The 24,010-nt window shown below is 36.4% G+C and overlaps 2 protein-coding genes across 8 annotated transcripts in view; one reads left to right on the top strand and one right to left on the bottom strand.

Annotated features, from left to right (window-relative positions):
- Window positions 1-24,010, top strand: part of LOC132912217 (peroxiredoxin 2-like) — a 361,669-nt gene that overhangs the window by 323,910 nt on the left and 13,749 nt on the right. The gene's annotated exons all lie outside the window — the stretch shown is intronic.
- Window positions 12,325-23,970, bottom strand: LOC132912092 (proton-coupled zinc antiporter SLC30A1). 7 transcript variants are annotated; one of them, XM_060969203.1, is made up of 9 exons: window positions 23,609-23,970; window positions 19,978-20,170; window positions 15,136-15,326; window positions 14,706-14,928; window positions 14,383-14,644; window positions 14,146-14,263; window positions 13,689-13,904; window positions 13,356-13,466; window positions 12,325-12,642 (listed from the first exon to the last, which is right to left on the bottom strand). In XM_060969203.1, the coding sequence occupies exons 3-9, from the start codon at window positions 15,310-15,312 to the stop codon at window positions 12,445-12,447; spliced, it is 1,305 nt and encodes a 434-aa protein (XP_060825186.1). In that variant the 5' UTR covers window positions 15,313-15,326; window positions 19,978-20,170; window positions 23,609-23,970; the 3' UTR covers window positions 12,325-12,444. The 7 variants fall into 7 exon arrangements, with proteins under 7 accessions (XP_060825186.1, XP_060825189.1, XP_060825184.1 ...); XM_060969206.1 differs by lacking the exon at window positions 19,978-20,170 and adding an exon at window positions 18,674-18,755; XM_060969201.1 differs by lacking the exon at window positions 19,978-20,170 and having other exon boundaries at window positions 23,609-23,969.

Genomic DNA, 24,010 nt, shown 5'->3' with positions numbered 1-24,010 from the left:
AGACCAACCCTCGACGCGTAAACGTTTCCAAACGAGCGAGTCTTAGACCAAAGATACTCTCTCTCTCTCTTTCTCGCTTCCATCTTGGAGAGACGAGCCGTGGATTAATTATATTAACGTTTCAATTAATCAAGCTTGGACCTCGAGAAGAGAAAGAAAGATAGTTGTACGATCTGGAGGACTTGAAACGCCGATTGAAACGAAGCTTCTCTCGTTATCGTGTTTATCTTAGTTTCGTCGATCTTTCGCCAAGAAATAAGCGTAGCTTTATTAGAGAAACTTAAAGAAAATAGGCGCGAAAGTTCGTTGGTTCTCGTGCTTCTTGCTGGTTCGTTGAGAGAAAACGGTTCCAGTCAAGGATTTATACTGGCCGCTCTTCGAAAGTTAATGAAACAGAAACACTCTACAACGATAACGATGAAGAAACATTTTCCTTCATTTGGAAATGTAATTAACGAAAATATTAATCGGTACTGTATCTGGGTCGTTGGTCGATAAAATTGAAACCAAAGGCCATGAATGATTTTTCTTTTTTTTTTTTTTATTTATCTAACCTGAAATATTTTCAGACCATCGGAGAAACATAATTGGCCGGAAGAATGCAGCCAGGTTAAATTAATCTCTTTTTAAGAGGTAAAAGAACGGATTTAAAATAATATCAAGCATTGCCGTGTTCGTTCGTGAAACCAGAAAGTGACCTCGTTCACCGCTGACGCAAAAATAATAAAGAGCGATTCTGAAGCGTTCCACGTTCTGATGTAATCTACGTCGTCTCTCAGCAACCAAAGATATATCACCAAGATTCTCGAAGCATTTCAATCTTACTCTAGCCATCAAAATTTACCAGCCAAACTAATATCTCGGAAGATCCGCAGCTTCTGTCGCGCGTTTCAAGTAATTCGGAGCAAGTCGAAATGAATGCCAGCCAGTTTCCCACCGACTCCAGACACTGTAGCAATTAAAACGATGGTTCTCGTCATGTCGGTACTCGTGCACATCGACCGTGTATATGTTCATGGAAGAGACCGGTAAAACCGCGGTTCAAATGAGAGATAATTGAGCGTGAAGAGCGGAGAGATGACGATAATATAATGGGAGAAGACGTGTAAGGCGTATCTGGTCGCACGGCAGATCGCTCGTAGTCCGTTGTAAGTGAGATATTGTTAGTGGAACACGTGCGCCTGGTTAGAGGCTAAGACAGTCCCGGGGTTCATAAAATTAATAACCCATAAATCCAGGGGAATATCACCGAGAAAATTGCCCGAACATATATTACGTCGTCGTGCCGACTCGCTTTCGCTCCGCCCTTTCCTGTCGCCGAAATTCGACGAGGGGACGTCCGCTTTGAGGGTTCGTATAATCAAAGAAAACCGCCCTTTTCTCTTGGAATACGTCGATACATCGAAGAGAGTTCAAATACTGCTGCTTTTCAAAAGCGGGATAAAAATAACAATCGAATCACCGAGAAATTTGTTTTTTAAGAAAAGACACCTTGATCTAATAATAACTTAGCTTAACGATAATCAGAGGACAAGGACAGCGAGAAAAGAAATTTCTATAAAATAACACGTTCTGTCCAAACAGAAGCAGTAGAATTTCGGGTTAGTATAAACTAAAAGTAAAATTAACAGCGGGGATTGTAAATGGCGCGGATATATCGGTTCGTTCTACTTGAACCGGGCGGAAGGAACGTGAGAATCAATGTTTAGTCTGCAAACAAAACTGTACATGACTGCGTTCCTCTGTTAGCAGCGTGCATCTGTTACGATCACATTGTTCTAAACAATGCCCAGAGGTCTCGCTGCTCTCAATCACACGGTGTGTAACTATCCGGCAAGGTTACTTCCTGCCCTGCTGAATCTCTCATTTTCCACCTCCCACCTTCGCCACCAACGTTCCCTTCGGTGCGGTGTTTTCGAACCAGGGAAACCGCTACGCTGTTTATCCAACAAAGAAAATCTCATCTTTCTCGTATAAAACGATCTGCCGCTCGTCCAAGTAGTTTAACCTCGTAATGGTCAGACATCTCGAAACTCGACTTATCCGAATTTATCGAGGGACGAAGAATTTATACGATAGAAGTTTACCACTTTTTCCATTTATCTACGATTTTTCGTTCGTACAAATAAATTCGATCGGCAGAGATTTTCTTGCATAACTGAATTAATATTATCGGCGAAATCGTAAGAGTTGCCGATAAACTGCAATGCGCTAGGCAATTACGCAACTCGTGTTTGATTATTTAGAACGAAAATACGAGAAAGCATCGACGATATATTATTCAAGCCAGTAGATCTTGATCTCAAAGTTCCCAGCAAATTCCTCAAGATTCTAGACTACCTTCAATCAGTTAGTAACTCTTTGGGTTGCTAGTCACGATCCGGTAAACCGTACAAGACTCTCGATACTCGGAAACTGCGAGGTAGAAACCATACGTAAAACGAAGAAAAAGAATAAATATGGGAGAAACGATAGTTTTTCGAAAGCTAAGATCAACGAAAGGCTACACTGTAGACCAAGCTTCCGGTAAGACGTTCCAAAGCACCAACGTCGAAGCTTCCATAGATTAGGATTAGTCTTTGCAGCAGCTTCGTTCGTGCGCGCAACACGAGCAACTCGTTCGTGTTTTATGGTACGTTTACGTGGTTAGGTTTCTTGTTGTTCTCTCCATTGGTGTTGCGGCATTGCAAGTAAGTCAGCTAACGGCTAACGATAACGCAGATATACCAGCCCCGTCGTCGCTACCTGTTCCGTTGTAGTTAGACTTTGCATTCCTCGGATTCGTTCGCGAATGCCTTTCGAAGACTAGACGAACCGGGTCAGAAATCAACAAGCGGAGCTATCAGAGAGAAGAATCCGACAAAGTTAAAGACTTTGCGTTTAAAGATATTTAATCGAAATTTCAGCGGTACGAAGGTGACGTAAAGGGAGAGCGACAAATGGCAGAATTTATGAAAGAACGTGGAACGACCAGCAAGTAAGTCAGTTTCGAAATATTAATAATTATTCTCACGATGCTACCTGGTAGGATAACACTGCGAATATCGAAGGAAGAAAATGAAATAAAGCAAAGGTAGCGAGGAATTCCGAAAAAATAGAGAATAGAAAATTTCGGGACTGCAATCGAATGGACTCGACTGTACGTTTGTCTGAACGCGTCTTCCTTCAAATATTTGCATCTTTCCCCTCGCAAGAAAATACGAATCGAATCGCAAGCAGTGGCCTGAATTCCCTTCGATAATCTTCCACGTCGTTCGAACCTCGTCATTTTACGATCGTCCTCGGTAAACTTTCCAATCGACGTAACCTCCTACCTAGAAATATTCCGATAGATATTTCAGCCGCTCGCGTGTACATAAACGCACGTGTGTGTCGCGTTCCAGCGTAATACGTCGTCCTTATAGGAAATTCATAAGATAGTCGAAGAGCCGTAAACAGTTGCAAGGTATTTCCCAAACACGCAATATACCCGCGCATATTGAATATCGCGCGAACGGAGGTGACAATCGCAAAGGAAATCGCTTCGACTTGCAGCCATCCTGTTACCAGACGAGCCAAAGCTTCTCGGTGACAAGCAGGGATTAATTTGACGGCTCGGTTGAAAGTAATATCGGCCCTCGTGAATAATGAACCGAAACGCGGTCGCACGTACACGGACGAAAATACACTCGATTTAACTTTTAATTAATGGATTCGTTAGGGTAATTGAATCGACCCTGTACCGGTGTAACTTTTATCACCGCACCGACAGACCCGACATTCAGCCTGACTTTGCGGCTTTCAAACTTTCTACGATGTTTCAAACAGTCTACGCTGCTAGTTACTATACCGTTTCCAATTATTTAGTCATTTTTCTGCACGAGTGAAATATGTTAGGAGACAAGTTAAATTTGACGGTATTACCTAAACGCTAACCTTTCACTTTGCTTTACGTTTTTGACCAGCGGAAACTTATTCGCCGACCTAACGTTCTTAAACACGGCATACGAGAATTAAACGAAAGAACAGAAGGACGAAGGATATAATCGACCCTTGCAAGATAGAGAAACGAATCGACGATTGTGTGTTTCGCAGTCGGAGCAGTGATCAATATGTCGAGGCGCAGAATCGACGGAAATTCGTTGAATCGGCAGGTACTGCGGATGAGTAAACGACAAAGGCTGGCTTTGTCGTGTGCCGTGCATAGCGCCGGCCGGAAGAGGAAATCGAAAGTGTGATAGACCCTCTGGGATGCAGCGAAGCCTGTATGTAGTCTGTCTAGCGCAGTCGGTGCATTAATGCGGCCCGATCAGCGAAAAGCTGAATATCAGACCAACTTCTCTCTGATCTTTCTCTTTCTTTTTCCATCTTCAGGCTAGACAGAGTTTATCGTCGTGTCAGCATCTTCCTACCTTTGCTCTTCGACTAAAAAGCTTCAACACCTAGTCGAACTCGTGATTACTTTGTTTTCTCGAGCTTTATCAATCGTCAAAAGGTGGAACCGATTAAATCAAACGTCAGCACAGTCAAATATAAATATTTGAGGTAGTAAGAGCAAAGATGCACCGAGTTAAATTGTTTTCTAAATCGGTTCATAGCGTTGATTTAGTGCAATAAATGGGTAGTAGTCGTGCAAAAGACGAAGAAATTCGTTTATGCAAGAAATAATACATTTTATTCTTCATTTTCAACTTATTTCCACGCGTAGAATAATTTCCTCTCGATTAGCTTGCCACGCTCGATCCAGAATTAACTATTATACGTTCGAGTATACTCGATAGATTTTCACGCTCGATTTTCTCGAGAACTGAGCGAACGAAAAGATGTTATTTCCTGTCCATTTTGTTACTTTTTCGCAAGGTATCAGTTTGCACATATCTTTGGACCGCTCGAAATTCAGCTTATTAAAATTCATTACGACGAAATGAAATCACGAGTAACACATAGGTTTTACGTGTTTCCAACTGGTGTCAGGTCCGCGTGTCTCGCACTGTTGCATCATATATGTAAAGCTACTTAAACAAGGTACTTAAAAGATTACGCAAACGCGACGCTAATCGAGTTTTATTAATTCATCGAATCAACCGAAGACCAATTGACCGTTACAGTGTTATTCTCGGCAGTGTTTCTACTATCTTTGATTATAACAGATCCTCTCCGTGAATATCGTCGAGACGCGCCACCCTTTAGTCTCGATAACCCTTCAGCAGCCTCTTAATCAACGCGATCCAACGAGTTGGAGGATGGGAGATGAAAGAAGGAAACGAGAACGAAAGCGAACAACGAGCGATGACACGCGGAATGAGAGAGAAAGGGAAAGCACGGCCGGAAATGAAATCGAAATTATTTTTCTCTTTTTCCCTTTCTCCCCTTTTCTCTCCGTTCTCACACGCACACGCACGTACCCATACACACACACACACGTGTACAACGGATCGAATGGCTGGAAAATACCATCGAACGAGAAAACAGCAGTAACGAAAGACAAAAAAAGACGAGAAAGAAAAAGGGGAAAAAGCAACGAGCCGAGAGGCTGGAACGTTAGCCGTTCTCTTTTTCCTTTCTTTTTTCCCTTTCGCAGCCGGCAAAAGCGCGTTATGTAACCACTCGTGGAATCCGGACTACTCCGGGTTATTCTGCGTGACTCGGCTGCGTTTCATCGGCGTGTACGCTTAACCCACGAATAACACGCCTCGAACGAGCGAACGGCGCGTACACGCGTTTACGGACAGGCGGCTGTGGGCCATAACATGCCATAAAGATGCAAATAGCCGATTGCCTCTCGAAATGAGAAGTATCGAACACTATTCGGCCCGTAGCCCGTTCGATCGCTAGACCTCTACCTCTCGATCTGTGAAACAATCTCTCTACGATGTAACCGAAAAGAGTGTGATCGAAGCGTTGCGTTCTTCGGCCAGAGATTCGATAATATCCGCGTAGATGTTCAAAGGAAAATATTCGCTAAAATATTTATCGAGCGGCAGAAATCCCTGTTTAAATTCCGTTGCTTTATCTCGCTAAAGATACGAATTTGCATAAACCTGGCCAATCTAGCGATTACGAACCAACCATTCTTCATCTGTGGATAATACATGCAACCCGCTCACGCGCTTAACAAACTTCCATTACAGTAATTGCAACGGATACACGTAGTTCAGACTTTCCCTTGTATCTACCGCAGCGTTATCCGATATGTTGTTAACGTTATACCTGTAGAACCACAATAACGAAGAAGAATGGAAGCAGACGTTTATCGAACGGATTTAACGAACGTACCGTCTGGAATAAAATAAAACGGTGGTAGAACGACCTCGAACTTGCGAAGCGAGTTGAAGATAGCGACCATGACGAGAATCGATGGATTACAGCGACGAGTATATGGACTTACGATCTCCCAGGAAGGCCAGACAAGAAAAGAAACTCGGCGGAAACAACTTTTCCTCGTAGTCGAATGCAGTTTCACGCAACCGAGGAAAGAAACGAGGGGAACCGTTGCCAGGATACGATATAGCGAAAGGCGAGCAAGCCAAAACGAGATCTCGCAGCGAGCAATGTAAATTACAATGAACTATGTAAATTACAATGGGCTGGTGGCGTTCGCCATGGGAAGTACGTCGTCTCGTGCGATTAATTCAAACTTACGGTAGATTCGGCTGCTTCCCGTCAAATTTTAACGAAACCCCGAGGAAAGAATCTGATTCGTCCGGTGGCGAGTCACCCTCGCTGATTTTCCGGCACGCGCGTAAACGAACGCGCTTTAAATATTCCCAACGCGGACACTTTCATTTCCGACCGCTTCCTGTCTCGAGAAATATCATCGTAGGAAATTGTCCGCGAGCGCAACGGCTAAGAATAAGCCGAAGCATGACCGAGTTTCGCTCTTATCGTCAACTTGTTCCCTGTGTGTACTTTCGGTGGGCTCGCGACAAACGTTCCAAACGCTGCCAGACACTCGATACCACGGAATTGAATTTTAAAACGTGTAAATTCCACGTTATTAACTCTCATGGTACGTTTGACGCGTTATTTTCCATTTTTGTGTTCGCGGAACATGGGTAGCATTTTACATCGGAAGAGAAATTCTGCTCATCTTTATGATATTACGAATATCGTAAACGAATTATGTTAATAATTACGTTAATAAAACAGCCTTAAACTTTCGTGTATTCTTCTAACAGAACACAATGTGTAAGGCTCCAAGTTTTCTAAAAGAAATACGACTTTTGCGTCGTCCGTGGAATCGTACAGACCGTGGCAATTAGCTGGATAGTTGATTACTTGCTAAATAACAACGCTAACTAACTGAGACAACTGTACCAAACTAAGCATATAAACGTTAACATTTATATATATTTGCAGAATACGTGTAACTGAATGTCACTGATGCCTTACCAAGGGATGGTGACGATAAACGATAAATAAAAATAAGAAAGCTTTAATACATTGTGTTTTCTTCGTAAAAACGTTAGAAAAACTGTATTTCTGTTATTAACATCGACGACACAGTGGACGAAAAATATATTTTTAACGCGAGGCGAAAGAAGGTCAGACTTGAAAGGGGTAAAAGCTCTGTCATTAAGGGAAATGACGTTACCGTGGAACATTAAACGTTGTTTCTGGATTGAAACTAAAGCCAGATTGGGACATAAAATGTTGGAGGGGAGATGAGATATAAGAGACAAGGGTTAAAATTTTCATCGACATCTATAAAGCAAAAGCATCGTACATGGGCATCGAAGCAGTAAAAACGGTAGGAAAACGTAAATAATTCGTCGATTACGTTCTTAGAAAGATGTTCCCGGCCGTTTTCCCTCCTTCTGTTCTACCCTCGAGAATCGACATGACAAAGCCACAGCCTTCGCAAGACGTACCGCCCTATTCCTGCTCGCATTGGCAGCTCATTTAAATAAGAGAGACATCTCTGACGAGATAGAGATAACATGAAAGGGACCGAAGCAAGCCCTCCTCTCTCAATTCTATTGGGTGATAATCCTCCTATCCTGAATTTTTCCCGATGTTCTTCGATTATCCCATAAAACATTGCCGTGTATAGTACACCATAAATAATCGATAATACTTTCAGGCCTTTTCTTCCCTCTGATCTAACAGTAGTTCGTCATGGAATATGTTTTGTGAAAAAGAAATATAAATCTAGTTTGAAAGCTTCGTAGCGTCTACTATATTAATAATAATTCACCTGGTTTGTATCAAATTTCGTCACAACTACCAAGCGTTGTACTAACAGTTATTTAGACGTTACGTTGTTACATAGACGTTATACCGTTCCAAGAAAATATACGAACAAGTCTGGGAAATTATATGAGAGGAAATAACATTTAGTACATAGCAAGTTAGTAAATAGAAAATTAGCGAGCTCGAAGACACGAGTCGTAGGCATGAGACAGGACAGAAATTCGTTACTACCACTTTGTAGGAGGGTGCTAGACGACGAGAAGGACGAGAGATACTGGTTTGGCATCTACGCAATTTCCTTCATTAGCATCGAATTTCCGCAAGATACCCTTCCCTGGCTTTAACCCATCCCCTCTGATTTTACAGCGAGCTCCTACCAACAGCTCTTTCCCCTACCACGACTTATCCCTTGCGTAAACCAAATCTCTAGTTGAACAGAGATACGAGGTATCCACCAGGCTGCCACTAGTCATTAGTAAACCAAATCTTATATAAATCGATCGATTGACCCTTGATTGGGGATCATTACGTAAATGCATCGAGCGGCCTGACAAGTGCAATGATATCGCAGACTAAATATTAAAGCTGCATGGAGTTACATCGACACACGGAAGTATTATACGTGTCGCGTGATACTGTTTGAAATTTCAATGAAACTTGCCGAAAATATACGTTTGAATATCACAGGGGAAAATATGTACAGTTTTGTTGATCTTCCGATTTGTCTGTTATTTCATGGTTAAAGCGGTAAACTTTGATACAACGTAACTAAAAAGAAATTCGATCCAAAGACGCACTTAAATACATTTAAAGAGATTTCTATGAATGTTTGAATACATTTGCGTAAATAAATTTTCAGACTGGTTTCAAATTTTACCAATTTAATCATAGCGGTGGAGCCTCGTTACGCTGCTGTTTCAAAATGTTTTGTGCAATGTATATAATTAATATATCCACGAAAAGTTTCTATAAGTATGAAATACTTTTGCGAGCCACTGTAGTTGGACATCGTCTCTCTATACCTTTTCCTATCATCCACTCATTTCACATCGGTCAGCGAACAAAAATAACGCGCTCTTACAATGCAAATACGTTCTATATATTTTACGAATTCCATGCCGAGCCAAAATAAACGAACTGCCGTGACCGTCGATATATCGGACATCAAGCTGTCTCGTCCAAGACAGTCGCGGTGCATTTCGACGTATACTCTGATCGCTGTTGAACTTCCTTCTTTACAATATTGTTCGTCCAACGGACATCAAGATCTAGTTATGTACTCGATTAGCTCGAAAGAACAGTTGAAGAGACTGGAAAAGTAACGTCGATGTATCTTCCCTGTAAATCATGTCGTCGTTTCCATATTCAACACGCAGGACGCGTAGTTAACCCCGTTGGCTATCCTGTTCGCGATCAAATTTCATTTAGCTCGATTCTCAGCAAGCAAAATGTAATTTCCATGCAAACTCCCGACCAACAGCGTAAACTTTCCTCGCTAACTAGAAGTCGAGCAGAAACGACTGGATCATCCGGGTGTACCACGAGCCAGGATAAAGGGGTGAAAGTTGCATTCGGCCATCAGCCTTTTTTATCGAGGCTGGAATGACGGCGAATCAGGCCGAACCAAGATAAAGGTCGCTATAGACCGCAACTTTACAACTTTATGGCTGGCCAGGTAACTAAGCAAATTTTACGCTTCTGCACTTTATGTGCCAAGCGACGAATGATACTTTTTTCACGATCTCAACTTCGCTCAGATCGTAAAACTCCGCTTAATCACTTTGTCCTCTAATAGATCGGCTAAGCGAGTTATCTGCTTAATCCAGCTTCGTTCTGATTAAAAGTTACCCATCCTTCATCAAGAATCCAACTACATTTTGTTCAGTCTTCCCTGCTTCGTTTCCTTTAATTACTCGACGGCTGGCAAATTTTTAAATCTTAAAAATAACCGTATAACGTATAAATACATTAAATATTTTTCATGTTAGAGTACAAAATACTGCTTGCCTGAATCGTTCTAACATATATGCAATTTCCAAGTTCCAGGTAAAGTCCATGCTGTTTCACGCAATCCTAACGAACGTAGTTCCTCCTTTTTCAGACAACTACAGCGGTTGACCAAACGATATTTCCGTTCGAGCCATCGATATTTTCCTAAACTTTTAACCGTCGAATCATCCATATTTCCGTAAACTTTCTCCGAGTTAGCCTTTTCGAATTTAAACTGTGTTTGTTAAAATCCCCGCTACAGTTTTAAGTTATATAGGTAGCAAGACAGCAGAAACGCAAAGTTTAGTTTTTACAATAGCTATTGTTGAGCATCTACACATCCTTACTCCCACTTACACCGGTTACACGCAGTCCAGTTACTTGTCATAAATTCTCCCGAATAGCATCGGACTAACTTGTTCTGGTTATCTTTAAAAATACGTCGTCGCTAATAAATACGCTTTAGCGATATCATCCTTTGTGCACAGACATCTCGTCTATGTTTTATGGTGGTAGACGTTGCTCTTATCGGTAGAAAACTTCTATCGATCTCTATTTCCAAAAGTTCTAGTCATTGATCCTTGCTAAGAGTACTTTGTCCTATCGCAAAATGCTCTTACACCGAAAGTGCGGATCTAGGAAGTACTGCAGCTAGCTATACCGATAAGCTCGGTATTACGATAGACCAGGAATGACATCTATATTCTCTGATTACTCGAATTCTCTTCAACGACTGCGTTACCTTTCTTTCCGCTCACACATATCGCAAAACTGATTTAATTCGATATGATCTCCACCATATTGGGTAATACTAACCTAATATTATTGTAGTTCAGAGTGAACGAAATTTAGGAAGGAATATTTAGTGAGTGACACGATTAAGAGTGACTAGATACACGTTTGAAGAGAAAACAGTATGTCGAGAGTCATATAGTGACAAATTCCGAAAAAGCTAATCCTAGAGGGATCCAGATCGCGAAAGGAGCATTTACTATTAAATAATACGCATATATCAATTATGTATTGAATGCTTGTTACCTATGGTCCATTTAGGAAATAATAGAAAAAACGAAATAGCAATTTTACTCACGTATGTACATCTGCCTCAGTTATCAAAAATCAGACATCGTCAAATCTGCATGAAAAACTTTCCACTAGACCATTATTAATTGCCATAGCCTCCATATATCTCCATTGTTTGAAGTGATATCCGCAATCAATCAATAATCTGCAGAAGAAGACCAAAGATTCAAAATAAACGTTAATAAATCTAAGACCGGTTATATTACAATGAAGAAACAATAAAACTCAAATTTTGTCTCAAAATATTGCAATACAAGGTATTGGTGATGGTCTAACAGTGAAATAAGAGGCCAACGAAAACCGATTACGAAAAGTTCGAGACACTGTTTAATTTTGTTATAAATTCGTCTAACAAATGATTAAATAAACGTACATTGATCAAACGAATCTAATAGTACTCTAGTAGAAAGTGAGAAAGCACTCTATAGTTGAAATCTTGCTGTTCAAACAGGTAATACGTCTTGACATCACGCTTTTCGACACTACAGTAATTCGTCATCCCGCCGAAAGTTGCCTAGCTGCTTTCTGATTGGCTGAGGCGGCGTGGCGCGTTTCTTGCAAAATAATTCGCGCGAAATTGAAATGTCTCTAGTAAACGATAACGAACTCTGAAATTTTAGACAAGATAATAATGAGAAATTTTTAATGTTTTGTCTTTTACTTAATAAAAGGCACGTACATTTAGATGAAGAAATGACTTTTTGTAAAAAATCAAGGGTTTACGAATCATTCTATAAATCTCGTCGCTCACGCCACGGATACAGAGTTGTCATTACGCCGATAATGCTCGAGTATACGGACGAACCTGGCGCGAAGTCAGCAGTAATGATCTGCACCTTAGAGTGTAAGAACACTTTGATTAAATAATCTTTGAATAATTTATTTATCTTTCGTTAATCTAGTAGAATTTTATATGGTGACTAGAACAGGCTCGTAGAATTACGGCCAACATTATTTATTTTTGTTTCTAATCCATCAGTAATTGTACAAACAGCACACATCAAACTTATTATATCAAACTTTATAAAACTTAGGATAATAGTTACATACATAGATAATAAAAAGCAATGAAAATTTACTTGTTGACTTTAATAGTGATAAAACGTAGTATCTATATTACTTTATTGAATTTTTATAATAACATTGTAACGCGCCGCAGATTGTGTTACAGAGGTAGATATTCGAGAATATGACGATAACTTAGACAACCGGTGTATTAACATGTGAATGTGGAAGTTGGACGGAGTGATGTGAAGCGGGCAGTGATAACAAATGTCCGCGTTCCATCTCATTTACTTCCTGCTGTTCGGTTCCTCCTATTGAACCAGTGGAACGTGCAAGACTGTTTCGTTGTCTGCACATGTATGGTGTTTCTCCAGGTGATGGAGTTTCACGACCCTGTAAGAAACACAGATTATATTCATATTTATTACAAGAAAGTATACCTATAATCTTTAATTTAAAGATTATAACATTCGATTCAAAATATATCAAAACATAGTAAGTATCTGGGAGTTTGGAAACCCACTCCATCTAATGCCATCCTATACGTATATACATATACGAAATAAATAAATCGCATATCATGTTTCATTTTATAAAAAGGGGAAATTATATTAGGCCCATTGATATTTTTCTGAATGCATAATTATTTTAAAAGTTGACGGTAAGTTTTTGGATGACCAAGTAGAAGCAAAAAAGAAGAAGATATAAATAATTAAAACTTTTCTATCAAATTTATTAGCGCTTACATTAAGAGCTTGTTTTTCAATATTCATAGATATTCTTACGTTACATAATATTACACTTTCAAGAATGACTTTGCTCCAGTCCAATAAGAAATGAAAAGATCTCACTATCTCTAACAGATAATTACCATTTGGCTGTATAATATTAATTGCATAACACTGGAATAATCAAACATAAGCAGCAAATAACAGTTACCTATAACTGTATTTGAATCTGATCTAATAGCTTCTACGCATTGTCCAAGACATTTTGATTTAGGGCAGGCAGAGCGGGAATTTGTATCTCTCTTCCAATCAGACTGCAGAAGGGATGGGTATATTTTAAATCAACCAAACGTACATCGAAGAACAGAAAGCACATACCTGTTTAGAAGGACCACAACATGTTGCATGATTACAAGGCTTGTCAGTCTTTGGACAATCTAGTACACAATCTTCCGTCGGTGTTTCCTTGACCTCGCTGTTAGAGTGGTACTAGAATATTAATAATAGTTCCTCAGTCAATTATCAATTATATTTTATATCTTTTTATAGTTTCGTTATTTTATTACCACTAAAATCCTACATTTATCCAATTTTTATGTAGAATATACACTCACGTTAATACAACAGTATAAAAAACGTCAAATTAAATAGATCACTTTCTGTATTGATCACTAATACGTAATACTTATATGTACGATGCAAATTACTTACATCGATAAATTCAGGCTGAATTGTTGTAGAATGTATGCCCTCATTATGAAAAAATTCTTTCACTTGCTCAGCTATTTTCATATATTCGGACAAATTTCTGCATTTTATATGCGCTGAAGCGATAATACGATCACCAGCTAATTGCCACACATGGAATTCATGTACAGCCAAAACACCGTCTACGTTTTCTAGTAAACGTTGCTGAATAGCATCCACCTAAAATAACATTTTCTGTTTAGATTTGTAACAGCTAAACAGTATGAAAATTAAAATTACACCATGAAAATTAATCAACGACCAATTAGCTAAAAAATGCGATAACAAAAATAGCAAAAACCTTTTTATTTGATATAGATCCTTTTATAGAAATTTGAAAATCCCGGTAACGGATATTACTACTGACGCTATTCTTATTACTTCTCGTATATTATTTAGAATCTAGAATGATTCAAATTACCTGAATATGTGTAGGTACAGTCTGCAATAAAATCAGTGCAGATTCTTGGAGTAATGGCCATACCGATTGTAAAATAAGAATAACTATTAAGAGCGAGAGAGCTGGATCAATGTAAAATCTGTGAAAAGAAACAAACATTAAGAGTACTACCGAAGATATTAGATCGTAAAATAGAAATAAAACTTTACATTAGTATACTATTTATATTATATCTTAAGTAATTTATACGATATTTACCTGTATTTCCATTCTGTCAACCAAACAATTAAAGCAGAGACTATCACAATCACAGATCCTAGTGCATCCGAGAGTACATGAAGAAACACACCGCGCATATTCATTTGACTCGCATCGTGTACATGACCGTGTGTCCTTTTGACTTGTGGCGTCGATGGCCTATAACTATCATCATTTTCATTGTCATCCGTTCCTACTAGAGTACTCAATCGGTTGTGACTTCGAGATATACCATGCGAATGTGCATGGGAACTCCTATGTTCTGCAACCAGAATTATATGACTACACGTAAGGAAAGATATTAATTTCTTAATAACATTTACCATGAAAGAGACACAGTCCAATAATATTCACTAATAAGCCAAGTGCTCCAACCCCTACAAGCAATTTCGCTTCATGTATTTCTTCTACTTCGATAAATCTTTTACACGCCTCCACGGTAATACTGAAACACAATGCGACTAAAAAAACGGCGTTGACTAAAGCTCCTAAAACTTCGGCTCTGGCCCAACCAAATGTGTTTTTGGACCATTTCTTTGGTGACATCTGTAAAAATAATGGAATTTCTAAAATAATGTTCTCAAATATATTCAGAAAAACAATCAAAGGGAAGGATTTGAGGAAACGCACGATATAAAATTTATTATTGCGATGAGCTTTATAATGTTAATTACAAATTAGCAAATTACGATGCTAAATAAATTCTTGCCGAAAGTCGATATAATTACTTGATATTTATCTTGTTCTACCTACCTTGACGGAAAGAAATGCAACGACCAAAGCTGCTACGTCAGACAACATATGAAAACTGTCAGCTATCAAAGCCATACAGTTTGTTAGGTAGCCCACAACTATTTCGACTAGGAAAAATAGACCGGTGAGCCATAACATCGTTAATAAACGACATTTCTTTCCTGTATAACGACCCATAGTAACGTTGGTACCTAAAAATAATATTTCAATTTTATAGAAAAATAACTAAACAATATAAATTTGTATACAGTCAGAATTATTACACGATTATTAACCTAACTTCTTTGTGTCAAAAGTTCAATCTAGAAAAACATATAGTAAATACAGAATAGAGGGAAAAAACACAAGATTTTTAATATACAAAGTGTGAAAACAATTGAGAAAATGTAAAAACTGTATTTTCAAAATTCATAAACAACTCTATTTTTTCAATTTGCTTTCCTCTTTAGATATCATTAAAGATATACTTTGATCGTAATATTAACGCGTTCTTGCAATACCTATATTTATCGAGTATATTCGTTTTAGAAAATTTATTACCGATTAGAAATCAGCAATAGGCATTCTAAGCATCGACGATACTTTCCACAGAATTTTATCGGTTGAAACGTCTTCTATAACTAAAATTTCATCAAAACGTCCCTTACAAATATTGCATGCTATTATGTTATACTCAACAGTGGATACCAACGACAGAATTTTATCCCGCGTTGAATATAATTTTAACGAGGTAAAAGAATCAGCTATGTTTCGCCAAATGTAACTATATTTTACTCTTCGAAAACGAGTTATGATAATAAGAAATTAATTGACAATTTTTCATGTAGTTTATCCTCCAACGTGATCAACGATGTAACATCGTTAAGGATAAACGTCTGCGGTATATTTACGTTATATATATACGTTATTCTTGGAAAAAAAAATGTTTTGCTAACTGACCCGCCACGACCAATTTATTTCTCGTGAAACTTATTATTAATCACTTATTATTATTAACCGATTCCGAACTAGTACGTCATAACGAGGAGCAGCGACATCATGTTGAAACCAGAGATGTTGCCTTAGTGTTATCGACGTGTCGTCTAAAAAATATTAAATAAATACACGTGGTCCTGAAGAAACGTCGTTGCACGGTGAAAAACACCTGTGTTCTCTGTACAACAATTTTACTTAACAGGTTCAGAACACGCTATATGGACTTGGAATAACAAGGTTTGATTTCGACTCACGCGAACTAGCCTCTGATTTTCTAGTTCCTTGAAACTCCTATAAATGCTCCTATTGTTCCCTAAAATTGATGGAAATCAAATCATTAGGAAAGAATAAGACGACGCGACGCAAACACTGAAAGGCCTAATGTTCATTCTTATCTTTTTGAGCACAAGGTTGCGCTTTTATCCCTTATCTGAAATGGCGACATCTAGGAAAAAATTTAAGGTGCATAGGTAGGCTGGTTAACAACTCTGCAAATCTCGATTGTTATTTCTATCTAGATTAGCGCGTAAAACTACGATCCGGACATATCCGGAACCAGTTTTTTACGCGTTCCGATCATAAACCATTATCAAATGTAACTCACCCTGAAGTACAAGCAACTCGTCAATAAAATTTTATAATCGCGAAAAAAAGCACTGAATTATTAATTATTTACAAATATCAGATGGTCCGAAAAATTTCCTTCGTTTTATAAGGAAACAATGGATGCACAATATTTTTCGTTTTGTATTATTTTATCGAATTACGTACGGTCCGTTTCGTTCTATCAAAATAAAAACCATAACGTTCGACAGATTAGGTTTCACGTTTGTATAAAGATACATCGTTGTAAAAGACGTGTCTGTAAAAGGATACTTTTCGGACGACCTAATACTAATACGTACACGAGAGCACACGTAAGTACAACTAAGCACAAGAGAGTATGTAAATACTTTTGTGAACGCATAATAACCATCGTCCTTCACACCTGTCACTGTAAAGTAACATTGATTGTAACTTCACAAAAACAACGTATGTGTAGATTTCGTACGTAATTCTTCGCAATAAAACTTCGATGTAATGTGCAGAGATACATAGAAAGATATATGTACGATCTACACGGTTCTCTTCTCACGGTCTACAATTTTCGCCTTATATCGTGCGACGAGGAAAAACACTTGCGAATAATAAAGCTATTCTAGTCGTTTAATGTTATTTATCTTTCTGTCCAACTTTACTATCAGCAATGGTCTGAAAGTATTTCACTGTAGTAACTGATTCCTATCATTTAATTGAGTCCTGTTTACTTTAGGTCAAGAACTTATATGTAACAACTTTCAATACTAACATACCACTTGACCAGGGATAACGGACACATGATACAATGCCAAGGGAACAGAAAAGAACATATTCGTAAGAATTTCGTTACGTTTTTTGGCAACGGTAAATATTTCCAAGGAAATAAGAACTCGTACAGTCGTAAAAAAGCGAAAGATCGCAACACGGTTATCACCGAGATGTAAAAATTACTTTTCACTAAATCTCCCACCGATAGCAACATTTTTCTTTGTTAAATCACGCGCATTCACCACGCTAACAGTCATATTTTATAATTAATACGTGTACTTTGTGGAGGAAGAATGAATATAAAGTGAGCAAACGAACCGAACGAATATCGCGAATAAATTCAATGAAACATCTTAAGCCACCAGTTTTGCAATAATCCTCTTCTCCTTTTTGTTCCAATATCAAACGAAACTTGGTTCTTCAACTTTTAATTATCGAAATATCATCAACCCTCAAAATCTAAAAGCCTAGTACCAACTTATCGCTACTCGCTCCACACTAAATATTCAAAAAGTACTAAGCGGAGTAATTAAAGCCATAAAAAAGAAAGTAAACAGACCTTAGTCGCCATCAAGGATAACACGGTATATAATTTAAACGAATTTAAAGAAAAACAATTATAGAAGCATTCCTAACCACGACTGAAAGTATAAAAGAATCCTCCGTGGTAGAACGAAAAATATAAAACTGTAATTAAAGATATTAAATACACGTATAATTTGTATGCATATTATGTACGTGTTTATGTATATATATATACACTTGTATGTATATTAAGCATAACACATAAGCAATCAACCGTAGTACGAGAGATTAGGAATGATATATTGCAAAATAATCGAGTAAAGCAAATAGAGCACGTCCAGACAAAAGCTTGGACGTTTCAGTAAAATAAAGGATTATATATACAACGTGTCCAACATTCGAAATAAAAGAAACAATGTTATATCAGATTTGCAACAAGTCACTAACTTTCCTGCTCACACTTTCGTCAAGAACTAGAGCAATTGAAATTTTGACCGAGATTTCCTCAAGGTAAAACAGGAAATAGATGGACAACAATGGCACAGAACTTACAGGCAATTATTAAAAACAATTACATGAATTAATCTCAAGTCTAAGTCTATGCAACATATCAAGTCCAGATCCGAACGAAATAGATATATCAAGTATGTTGTTATTAAAAGATTATGTACCAGAAAAAACATGAAAATACCTGCTGAAGCTATATAAGTGTATATGGAGCAACATTTTCCCAAACAAATGACATGAAGCCATTGTAATACCCATTTTGAAACCTGGAAAAGAAAAACATCTCACATACAGTTACCGGCCCATCGTTCTTACATAATACTTATACGAATTAATTAAAAGAATATAAAAGACTCCGATGATACTTAAAAAATATAACATTATCGCGAATTACCAAAATGGTTTCAGATCTGATCGATCGATAACCACGTAACATTAATATCCAGCATATGGAACGATTTCATCGACCAGCGTTTAATCGATAATAATTTATGCTGGTATCGAACACAGAACAGGCGAATATAAGTTTTAAGAAATTATCTTAACACGAGATATAAGTTGGAGTAGTGTTAAAGGATCTTCGTCCGATTGCTAAGAAATATTAAGAGGAGCCTTATAAAATTCAAACCTAAACGTTGCCACGTTCCCAATGTTTCATAGTCACAGACGATATTGTAATGGCTACAAGTAAAGATCTCCAAATATCAATAGCATCGCTTCGAAACACATGGAACAAACCTCAGAAGTTTGCAAAGAGAACTGGGTACAAATTCTTACAATACAAAACTGTCGTTATCGTTGGGCTAAGCCTCTGACTAAGAATACAAACGCTATCAGTCTTAATTGAAATAACAATTTCTGCATTAATATCCAGATAAGCTAAGAAAATATTGTCTTACTTCCCAGTTAGGATTTTCGAGTAAAGAGAATTTGGCGAACGAAGACGACTTGAAGAGGCTTTGTACAAGGATTGATATTCTTCGAATAGAACTCAAAAAGAAGCAAGTTCAACTTTTAAAGGCATATGTTCTATCTTCGAAGAGAAATTGCTGGACCAACCTGTTTATCAGTGCTCCGAGGTATAGTTGCAAATTGTGTTGAAAAGAACTATACGTAACAGGAATAAGAGGACAATATTGAAGATTCTATGGCTGCTCCAATTGTCAGATCTCGATGCTACTAAACATTTATGGGATCTGGTGGATAAGAACTAAAAGTAAAACCTCTTCTTCTACAAAGGAAAGCATGTGAAAGAAACTGCAAGAAACACAAGTTACAACATCTGCGAAACGCTCGAAATCATGCTAAATTGGACAAATGAACACCAAATATGCCAAGCACCAATCAAGACAAGGAACTAAAACACAATCGATGAAACAAACAATTAATTTGCGAAATATATATGGTTATTTTTAATAACATTTAACGATATCAATAACATAAAGGGAGAGGAAGAGAATAATTTGGATTGATAAATATTTTACTTACCAGCTTTAACGCCCTATTTATTGAAATTATAGAATACGTCTAGGGTACCTACAGGAGTGTACTCTTTAAAGAAGTCTCCTTAGTGTAAGATTCTTTTGGAGATTAACTTTATAACATCTCGTATGGTCCATCTCCATCTCACTGATCTAAACCTCGTTAAGTCGGGATAGAAAGTTAGAGTAAATTGTAAAATCTGGAAAAGCGAAGGAAGACCGATGGAATTCGGTGAGGATACGGTGACAGGAACAGCTAAACAGAATTTAATTGTTAGAGTCTCAAAGAACCGATCGAGAAACTTAGCTCGAATCATTCTATCGTTCATTGGTGCCTGAAGCGTCTGGGAAAGATATTGTACAGAAAATATAAAAATGATCTCATACGAATTGTCCGAAGAAATCTTCAGAAGAATTAGTGCGTGATCTTCTCTCCTGATTCATCTAACTCGTGTGTCATCTTTGATCGGATCGTGGCAGCGATCTAAAGGAACTTCATAGAACATTATCGAACATTGAAGGAAATAGGAACTGTAGGAAATAGAAACTACTGGTATCGATGATCTGCCATAAATATAAAAGAAACCTGGCATTTCTTATGAGATGTCCCAATATTGAAAATTTGGAGAAAAATCTCGAAAGTTTAAGTCTCTGATTAAAATAATAGAATAATTTGAAAACAAAAGACATGGAAATTATGTTTTTCTTATTATCAGCCGTTGTTAACCGAGATATCGGTGATGACGCGTAAGAGATAGCAAAGACGCTCGCTCTGACGAATCAGTTTCGGCTAATGGTGGGGTTAACTCTGCATCTATTAACGAAGCAAGAAATGCATCTATTAACGAGGCAATACTATACTTGACATAATACAGTAAAGACTACTCAATGCTGAGTTCATCTGCAGTGAAAGGATACTTTTGTGAGCAACAAATAACGTATGACGAACTCGTCAGCGAACACAGCAGCTAGACGTTCCATCTAAAGATTCACTCGCAAAAGATCTGCTCGTATCTGGCTCATGAATTGTCAGCTCTAGTATGAATACAATGATATTTCTGTTTATGAATAGTCTGTAGCAGCTCGCGAATTGATCGTGAACCGCTGGCAAATAGTTCTGGCCAATTGTGGATCCAATATATCTGCTACGGAACAGCCAGCGAGTACGAGTGGTAGACACAACTCTTCAAGGTCTTTATACTTATTTTGTTGACGGTTTGACAAATGAAATTAATGTAACTAAACTTTAGGATAATATCGAGCTTGATTTTATTTTAATCGGAAGGATATCATCAAGATATTGAACAATTCTTTGTTAACAAAAAAATAAAAATTAAAAATTTTCTATCGTTACTTTAATATTGTCTTACCGATGTGAAGGTGTTACGGATCTTGAAAAGGAAAACACTGGCACGTCAAATTACTCGCTTGACTAATCCCCCCTTGAGATAGCCCCCACCCCATTTATGGGGATGCAACAAATAAAATACAGTCCTTTGTAAACATTTGTGGAGTCTTGTTGATAATATTTATGTTATAAAAAGATACTAACATAATATTTTCTAGAATACTACTTTTCATATTAAAATGCAATACATGTTTTAAATATAAAAATAAACTCTTCTTTTAATTAAAATACTTAGTACTTATGTAATTATTTATAAATTATAAATTATAAATAAATTATAAACTATTTTATTAATTTTAATATTTTTAATACATCTCGATAACTAATAGCAATACGGTTCTACTACCAAAAATATAATAGATGCGTGACATATCTTCTCATTTCAGATTATTAATTTAGATTAAATTAACAAGAACTAGTTATGATATCAACGTTATACATAAGTACCTATATACATGATGCTATAAGATGATGTCATTGAGTGGTTCGTGACCACATGAAAATATTGTCACTTTTCTGGTGATAAGTACAGATAACAAATAACACTTCCAAATTCATTTTTGTTATCATAGAAGGATCACATCTCTGGATTTTTCAACACGAAATATCAATAAAAGTATCTATCAATGTCTTAATAAATTGAGGTATTAATATTTTGTACATTGTGATATTTCTTATATGTCCTACTTTGTTACATCCTGAATAAAAATGTGATAACTGGAATCGTAAATTATGATTCAACGTTGCATTCAATAAAACTACATTACACTCATTCTAGAAAAATGAAGGCTATAATTCCAACTTTTTATAATGTATAGTGCAAAAAAGCAGCAATACATTTCTAGAATGATCGTGGTGAGTCATGAAATGTCCTATCTAAAACAGATCTTATACACTTGACATGAACAACCATAAATTTATGATTGAAGCAATTTTTCTCAAAAACTTTAAAAATATCAAACACGTTGTTTAGATCACAATTTATATGTTAGATCACAATGAGCATTCTGTATACACAAAATGTTCTTTTGTAACTTATAACATTCATGCATGTACGTTAATATTGTTCTTAGATTATTTACTATTTAATTTTACGTGTATATTAAAATGTTAGTTTCAAGTAACATAAATACACAATAACAATGTAGTTTAAGATAAAGAAGATCAATAGATTAGTAAAGTACCTTGCAAATACATGGTAACGAATGATCATTATTTTGACATTATATAACTAAATAAAATCGCTTAGACTAGTTGTATTAAAAACATGTTATTAATAAAGAAACATTTAAAGACAAGTTAGGTGGTTCATCTTATCTAGGTTAGATAAAGAATAATTTCCTGTTTCTTTGTGAATAACATGCTATTTGCTTTATATCTGACTGTCAAATGTAAACCTACTGTAAGTAAAATAAGTGTGAAAGCTAATGGTTCTTTAACATCATTTTTAACAGAATGGTTCAATGGCAATGTATGATTTCTTTGATTAATTTGGCCCTTATGATGATTACAATATAGGTAAAAAGATTTGGCTATTGATATTATATCACATGTAATACTTTTTATCAGTAGTATTTTTGAATTATTTGATAATATTATTGTTTTATATAATTTATTAATAATGAATTATATTTAATTGTACAAATGTTTTAGTAATAATGTTAAACTTTCATAAGAAAAACATCACAATAATAAGATCAGCAGAAATAATAATATTCTCAAATATTTTATGCATTATGTGAATTAATAGTTGTTTTAATATATTCTGTCTCTCCACATAAATAGAACATATATATTATACAATTTATGAGAAATTAAGGATAATGTTGTCACATACAACATTCATCTTTATTGTAACATTTGAAATTATATTTTGTAAAAAAGTTTTTATTTTACGAATGTTGATGATTGCCACTATGTATTACAAACATGATAGTAAATATAATCACAAAAATTAATAATGAATATGTTTTATTATGTTATTAATGTAACATATCAATCTGTTTTACACATTTAATAATAATAATAAAATTTATAATCTTTAGAACACAACCTTATTCAACAACAAAAAATATTATTACATATATTTAGAGAGGATAATCGTAAAACAATATTTAAAAACAACATTTAAATACTTCATAAGTTAATAACAACATTATTTGCTCCATTCTTATGAGATTCATTATAAATATTATAAACACGATATTATGAACACAATAGTTGTACTTACTTTATAATAAAATATTATAATTCTTGCTATAATGTATCAAAATTGCATCGAGTAACACCAACACGAACTGTTTATGGACATGTTACACAGTACTGATGTGTATTCACGAGTACAAGAACTAATAAAAACTGACATTAGATTTTTTTTAAATACTCCAAAACACTAACTATTTCAATTCATTTTTAAAAAACTAATGTGTACGAAACATTCACGTCTAATCCCAGTTTAACAAAATTCTTGTATAACGTTACGTTACAAAACCACTAACAAAGTAACAATAAAGATAGATAATCAAATATCACTATACTTTTTTGAAACTACCAACAGTAGCCATAATGATACATTATGTTCTGAAATTGACTAGCAAAAATGAACTGAGTTGTTTCTTCTTTAATCTATGTT

The sequence above is a fragment of the Bombus pascuorum genome, chromosome 11, assembly GCF_905332965.1.
Source record: "Bombus pascuorum chromosome 11, iyBomPasc1.1, whole genome shotgun sequence".
NCBI lineage: Eukaryota > Metazoa > Arthropoda > Insecta > Hymenoptera > Apidae > Bombus > Bombus pascuorum.
Note: the sequence above shows the minus strand (reverse complement) of the source record. Positions and strands in the feature narration are given on the sequence as shown.

What these genes read in the sequence shown, in the direction of transcription:
- LOC132912092 (XM_060969203.1), bottom strand. Translation starts at nt 15,312, where the DNA reads ATGGGTCGTTATACAGGAAAGAAATGTCGTTTATTAACGATGTTATGG. An exon ending in CTGTACCTACACATATTCAG is followed by an intron (nt 13,905 to 14,145) that starts GTAATTTGAATC and finishes ATGTTATTTTAG; the next exon opens with GTGGATGCTATTCAGCAACG. An exon ending in GTTGTGGTCCTTCTAAACAG is followed by an intron (nt 12,643 to 13,355) that starts GTATGTGCTTTC and finishes TGTTTCTTACAG; the next exon opens with GGTCGTGAAACTCCATCACC.